This window comes from Tupaia chinensis, unplaced genomic scaffold, assembly GCF_000334495.1.
Source record: "Tupaia chinensis unplaced genomic scaffold, TupChi_1.0 Scaffold000341_1, whole genome shotgun sequence".
Taxonomy (NCBI): Eukaryota; Metazoa; Chordata; class Mammalia; order Scandentia; family Tupaiidae; genus Tupaia; species Tupaia belangeri.
In genome coordinates, this window is record NW_006159835.1 from 1,368,057 (window position 1) to 1,375,675 (window position 7,619).

At 37.2% G+C, this 7,619-nt stretch overlaps 1 protein-coding gene across 1 annotated transcript in view; it reads right to left on the reverse strand.

The window, feature by feature from the left end:
* Positions 1-641: 641 nt before the first annotated feature.
* The window catches only part of MDH1 (malate dehydrogenase 1), a 25,022-nt gene continuing 18,044 nt past the window's right edge, over positions 642-7,619 (reverse strand). Inside the window, 4 exon segments of the mRNA XM_006152205.3 lie at positions 642-988; positions 1,720-1,809; positions 2,303-2,416; positions 2,947-3,123. Of these exon segments, the coding sequence (XP_006152267.2) occupies positions 800-988; positions 1,720-1,809; positions 2,303-2,416; positions 2,947-3,123 (570 nt within the window). The 3' untranslated portion in view covers positions 642-799.

The following is a 7,619-nucleotide window of genomic DNA, read 5'->3' on the forward strand; positions in this document are numbered from 1 at the left end:
AGTACAAGGATGAAGAGACCATGCCTCCTGTCCTCATGGGTTTGGAGTGGAGGAGCTTTTCTAACAACACTATTTCTAGTACTAAGTTTAGGTTGAGAACATTAACACTAACATATATTTCTATGGAATTTATTGGTTATGAAATGCAAATGATTCCTTATTCTGTTATAGAGGGATAGCTCAAGGGAGACTTATTACCATTTTCTGTTATTGTGAAAATAACTTTTTCAGCTCAAGACACACTCTTCCATATTTTCCTGTGACATTGAGACTGGGTCTCAAACCACATTTCCTTTTTTTCTTTTTCTTTCCTTTTTCATCCAGTGGTATAAAACTGTTAACAGAAATATTATCTGTAACTTATTTAACAGCTAATCTTAAAATCAAATTATCTATGAAGCATGAACTAACCTCTGAGATTTAAAATATGATGTGTTTACCTAATGTAGATAATAATTAAAAATATATTCTGAAATAGATTGATTCATTACCACATGGTAGGTTTTCCTTTTCTACTGAAATATAAGATTAATGCTTTACTTTATAACATTTTCAAGTCCTGCTGCTTTTTCCAGGTTTAAAACAAAAAAAAAATCACCAAAAGACACCAAACATCAGTTAGAAATCAGAGCCTGATTCACTTTCATTTCAATATATACTTTTATTTAGAACACAGCACTAACAGCATAACCATAGACGGTCACTCACAAATCTGTACCAGGAAGCACAGTATCTTTAAAATGTGTTGTTTTTCACACATAATTTTTAATTATAGCATTATTATTATTTGGTACTAGGATCAAAGACGACATTTAGATTCTTCAGCTTTGGGGCATTTAGTAACATGATGACGATTGTCTAGTCAGGCAGAGGAAAGAAATTCAAAAGCAGTTTCTTTTTCTTCTGCCAATTCTTTGGCAGTAAAATCCATCTTCTCACGTGAGAAATCATTAACAGGGAGGCCTTCAACAAACTTCCAGGTCTTATTCTGTTAGAAAACAACAGCAAATAAGAGATTTAAAATGAAATAGAATTGATCTCCCAGCAAGTAATGATCTAGTTTTACCTTAAAGTAAGAAATGTATTTGTTTTAAAGTCTGATTCTAAAGAAGAAAATCAAAACCCATATCTTAACTAACAGATAATTCTAATAAAAACCTGGGGCCACCAAGTGGTGTGGTGGTTAAGTCACTGGGCTCCCACATGGCTGAGTGCAGTCTAAGTCCCAGACCTTGTGGCTTGATAATCATGCAGGGTGCATGTACGTGCATACCCCAAATCCCAGGAGCAGGATGGTGAAGGGAGTGCCGTGCGGTCATCCCCCAGGGAGCAATTGTTCACTTGTTTCACTGTCTCTGTCTCTCTTGTCAGCACATATACCCTATCGCAAAAACTTACAAACACAAACCAACCTTAAAACCTGGCTTTAGAGTGGTTATAAAGACCAACTAAGTTGAGAACCACTGCTTCACTTACAAATAAGATACTATTAGTAGATATTTGATATGAAGTATAACAACATAATCTATCTAATGGGGAGAGTATCTCGCTTTATGAATTAATTCAATCTTTTAATGACCTAAAGTTGTGATACACACAATTTAAAGCTGAGAAAAATGTCTACATTAATAAAGAAACTTTCTGTACTAAATTATACAATTTTAAAGAAAAACATGTAACTACTTTTTCTCAGAGGGAAATAAGCCCAAAATTCCTTACCTTAATTACAACAGGGAATGAGTAGAGCAGATCATCAGGAATACCATAGGAGTTGCCATCAGAAATGACACCCATGGACACAAACTCTCCCTGAAAATAATATTTTACATTCTCATTAAGCATAGAGATTAGTTTATACAACCAATTCACATATGAGAAACTAAACCAGGTAACGTTGTTACTACGTACACAACTGTAACTGTGGAAGGAAACATCACCAGCACCAGGTACTTTCATGTCAAGATAACGTTAATGGATATTACCTCATTCCACCTTTGTAAATCACAAGTGAAGATGGTGAGAGAAACATAATCCTCATGGCCTCACATTCGTTTTAATAAGAAAAAAAGTCACTCTAGGACAAGATTTTAGTACGTGCTTCTTTATTTAACCCTAACAATCCCATGCGGTAAATGTCATGTAACAGATGACAACCAGCTCAGAAAGGTTAAATAACTAGCCAGGGAGCAGCTGGGCTGGGAGATGGACCTTATCTGCCAGCCTGCTAAGGCTTTGCTCTTTTTCCATTATACCACCAGTGAACAAAAGTAAGAGTGGCCTGCACAAATCACTGAGTTCTCACCTCTGGAGTTCCAAACCAGATGTCCCTGACATGGTCAGCGATGGCTTTTGCTGCAGACATTGCACTCGATAGTTTCCGAGCCTTGATGACATCAGCACCACGCTGCTGCACAGTCTGGGGTATGTATGTGGGGATGGCAGGCAGAGAAAACAGTGTTACTTGATCATGATAGCGAATGTTTCATCGATTCCATGTTAGCCCTGAGGGGAAAGGCTACGATCATAGCTTAATGGTCCAGGCCATTCCAATCCTCTCCCAAATCATGCAACTACCCAATGTTGGCCTCACTAACCTAATTCAGTTATAGGTACCAGTCTTTTTGAAAAGATAAAACTAGAAATCCCCACAGAACATTTATCACACCTCGTATAAAGAAATGGATGCTGGTAAGACTACAAAGTACTCTAGTGATTACCCACTTTGACAATCAATCTCAATTGTACAACAGATTAGATAAGACTGGCTCATGACTGGCTTAGTATGGTCTCAAAAGAAAGTATGTAGTCCTGAGAGCAACTGTGATAGGCCTGTTCTCCCTGAGGTTACTCTCCACTCCTTGGGCAGACACTCAGATCAGCAGTGTGGTATGTTTCTCAAGAGTTCTTTATGCTTGGCTGTTCAGAAGGCTCACAGCCTTTTCTCACCTTGATGAATTCTCCCTTGAGCCAGCTGTCATCTTTCAGAGCTTCATAAACACCAACTTCTTTTCCTTGCAGTTTCACCTTGGCATGGTTGACATCTGGATACTGAGTCGAGGAATGGTTTCCCCAGATAATGACATTCTTCACATCATCGGCAGTCACACCAAGTTTAAGAGCAATCTAGTTAAATTTAAAATAAATACATTATTTAGAGAAATGCTTTTTCCTGCAAATTGTGACCTGCTTGACAAATGCCCTTAGTAAAGATAAAAAGCATCTGAAACTTTTTAGAGAATACAACATTTATACAGATTTGTATAAAAAATGCACTTTATTGTTTAGCAATTTCCTAAAACAGCTTAATAATGTTAATAACTATGAACCTGAAATATTGTAGGACATCACATTTAAGTAGAATATTCAAGAGCAGAGAGCATCCTATAGTTTGGAATTTACTAACACAGTAGGCTTATGAAATATAAAACATTAACCAAGAGGTTAGTATTTCTTGAAGACATAAACGTGATTTTTTTTGTTTTGTTTTGTTGTTAATGCTTAGAGATATCTCCTCAGTACTTCTGAGAAATCAGCATTTCCTCTATGTTTTGGTGAAATTGTTACTATATATCATAGGCAAACTAATTTTCAAATAGTCTTCAATATAAAACTTTGGAGTTAAAAGGGGCTCAGATTACCAATGGATGCAAATGACCAAAGAGTCTGCATTTTAGATTAGAAACTGAAAATAAGTTAAATATAACACATACACAAATTATAATACACACAAATTTTAACAAATGCAAAAATCTCTAGCTGTGGGTTCAGAAAGCACTTTAGGATACTACAATGTCTTGCAATCACATGAAATACAAGAGCTACAGAAAGGGTTTTTGTCTTGAAAGATTTAAATAAAACAAAATCAACCTGATTATTTTGTGATTTGTCTGAAAAGGTATGTGTAGAAAATAAATTATGATTAGGTGTATGTATAATTTGTTCTTAATCTAATTTCTGATGAACCAGGAGGTAATGTGTAAAAAATATTTTAAAGTTGATCTGTTAGAGTGACAATGTGGGTGATATTTTCCTTTATACATAATAAGAAAAGTGGGAGAAAAAATTTATTTGTCCCAGAGTCCTATACTCCAGTACTATACTCTGGTTCTATACTATACTCCAATTCTATTTGATCATTCACAATATAACAAAGGGAATAGAGTTTCATATTTTACAGAAAATTTAAAAATGGTCCACTAGTGGATCAGCAGATGGCCTAACAGTTACATCACTGGATTCCCACATGACCAACCTGGTGGCTTGAAAATCACACTGGCATGTGTGCGTGAGTGTTTGAGATCCTGGGAGGAGAATGGAGAAGAATTATGGGGTGCCCATTCCTTAGGGGTGCGGGGGAGGGGGGTGATTACTCACTTTCCTTTTCACTGTGTCTATCTCTCCAGTGAGTACACCCACCCTAAGGCAGAAATCTCTTAAAAACAAAACAAAAAGAAACAAAACAAAAAGGATAGCAGTAATAGCCCTAAACTGGAAACAACCAAAATGTTCTTCAAGAATGGTTAAATAAACCTTGGTACATCTTATATACACAACGGAATAAATGGTTTAAGTAGAAAAACAAAAAGGAATGAACTACTCAATGTAAGCAATGACTTGCATGGATATGATAATCTGTAGAAATGTAGACAAAGGTTGTCAGAGGTTAGAGAGGTGGACTATAAAGGGGAAGCACGAAGGAGTTCTGTAGTGGACCATGGAAAAATTCTGTACCTTGACTATGGTGGTGGTTATAGAAATCTGTACATGTGATTAAATGTCACAGAATCTTTCACAAAGACAAACAAAAAAATAAGTGAATGTAAAAGCTGGTGAAATTGGAGTAAGTCTAGTAAATAGTATTGTGTGTAGTTTAGTAAATTCTACTCCTCACCCCCTTTTAAGTTTGCTAGATGGTGCACAGGCTTGCTAGACAGACACAGAGAGAGAAGGAAAGTGGGAAAGTACCCCACAGGGTGGTTGGCTATGTTGTAATTCCTTCTCCATTTCTCTTTTTGAGATTTTGGGCGCACACATGCACGCACCTGGTCTATTTTTCAGGACTTGAGCAGCACAATTATGTGGGATACAGCAGTCTTAATGACCACACCTACTGGCTGGCTTAATTTCCTGGTTTTGATAATATTCTATAGTTATATAAGATGCAGTAATGAAGCCAGCATGGAGGATATTCTGGGAAGAGGACATATGCCTTGCTTTAAATTTTCTATGGAAGAAATTATCCAAAAACAAAGTGAACTGCACAGCTGAAGTACTTTGTAATCTAAGTACATTATATCTTAGATTATTCTTTGGGAAATGCAAGATCTCTGGCATCCACAATACAGGACTAAAGTAAAACATAATAGCATCTGCCAAAGGAAGAACAACTGGAATAAAGGAAGACCCTAACTCTGGGCAATGTGTAAAATGTCTACTAATGATTTGTATGTCAGTCTTCACCTGTACCTGGCTTAAGGGACCAAACAAATCCCAAAGTGTCACTTTGTAGAAATGTCTTGATTACAGTCTAGAACTATACAGATGCCATACTAAAAAGCAATACTACATAAAAATGCCTTTATAACAATAAACAGTGATATATATATCCCAAAACAAAGCTTCAATTTCAGCCTCAAAAAAAGAAAAATGCAACCACTGGAGAAAGAAGGGTGATAGGCACATGAGACTTCTCTATATTATTTTTGCAACTTTTACAACTTCTGTGTCTATAATTATTCCAAAATAAAAAGTAAAAAGTAACCAAACAACCAAAAAAGATATGAAAAACATTACTTAACATGTTTGTAATGACTTGTCTTCATTCTCATTTATTTAGTCAAGTAAAAAGCTAATCATCTCTACTTTTGCTATGACCCTAAATTAGTGAGACTCATTTCTCAAATCCTAAAATAGTTAGATGATCCAAAAAAAAAAAAATGGACCTAAATTTTTTTTTTTTTTCTTTTGGACTGGCCCCATAGTGCAGTGGTTAGGTATTATGCATAGAGAGCCAGATTTCACACGGTGATTGTATGAACGTAATTTGAGTCCCCATTAACTTGAATAACACACTTAGTGCATGTGCGTGAATGCCCTAAATCCTGACAGGATGGAGAAATGGAGGAAAAGGGATTTGTGGCATGACCATGCTCATTGGAGGGTGCCTTTTCTCTCTCTCTCTCTGGTACCATATGTCCACTCTGGCAATGGAAAAAAAAAAAAAAAAAAGAGGATTCCTTTCCATTAAAAAAAAATTTTTTTTAAAAGTTTTTAGCTATAGGGTGCACATGCTGGCAAGAGAGAGACAGTGAGACAGAAAGTAAGAAATCACTTTCCGGGGGGATGGCCACAACGCAATCTCTTCTTCTCCATTCTCTTCTGGATTTTGGACACACAAATATGTGCCTGGTGTGATTTTTAAGCTGTTAAGTCTGGGCCTCAAACCGTGGTCGGCCATGTATGACTCCATTGCCTTAACCATTGCACTTCGGATGGCTCCCAATATTTGTGGTTTTGACATAGGAAATTACTGTGACATAAATTCTCCTTCTATAGTCCTACAGGTGTTAAAAGTCCTACAATAACAGTCTCCACAAATTAGTCGATGGTTAGTTTCTGGGGCACCTAGCCACTGATGTGCTTAACCTTTGGGGTAGAGTGGTACACTATCTAACGAGAACCATTTTCTGTGCGTACCATGACCCAAAGAACCTGGGAAGACATGCCCTTATCTTTAGTTGGCATCGTAGAGAACAAGGAAAATTTATGCCCAGGGCAAGTAACCTAGTATGTATTATTACCAAGAACTCAGAGCTCTTAACTTCCCTGAATGTCAGCTTCAACTTCCAAAGTACAGCTGAAGGCAAATCGCCTCTGGCCTCCTCTCCCATGGGACTTCTTGGCTCCCCTTAATCCCTTTGTTCTCATGAAGTACCTTCTTTTGTTCCTTTGATCCCTTGGGCAAATCCAATTGTCTGGATAGCAAAGGCCAGGTACTTTGCACCCAGCACAGGTAGTTTCTGAATATCATTCATGTCAGAGTTAGTCTAAATTAACACATAATCAGGATTACAGTTCCTTGCTCACTGCAGACACTTTTATGTATGTCACAGAAATGTTAAAGCTTTGGACCAATTCTGTAGTGTCAATTTCCCCCCACCTCATACCAGCTAACCGGTATCATTGTCAAATTACCCTGTCAGCACTTCCTAAAAGTTCAGACTGATATGCTGAAACGGTGCCTAACCAAGGACCTGTGAACAACAAAAAACATGTGCCCAAGTGATGGCTGAAATTTGACAAGATAGCTTCAGTTTCTTTCTTCCCTCCTTATTCATTTAGACTTTTTTCCCCACAAGGAAAACTATTTCAGGCACTGGGATGAAATGTCAGTAGTATTTCCAGAAGCAGCATTTTCCAATGCCAGCCTCCACCAAGGCCTTAGGCAGAACACCAAAGAAGGAGGCTTGTCAGTTTCATCATTTTACCTCCTTCTCCCTATAGGAACTAAATAGCTAACCATCTGGCAATCCAGAGACTACAGCTGCAACACATATAGTATCATCTTTTCCTTTGTAGTGTCCAAATCTCCTGCCTCCGGTCAAACAAACTTCCATTCC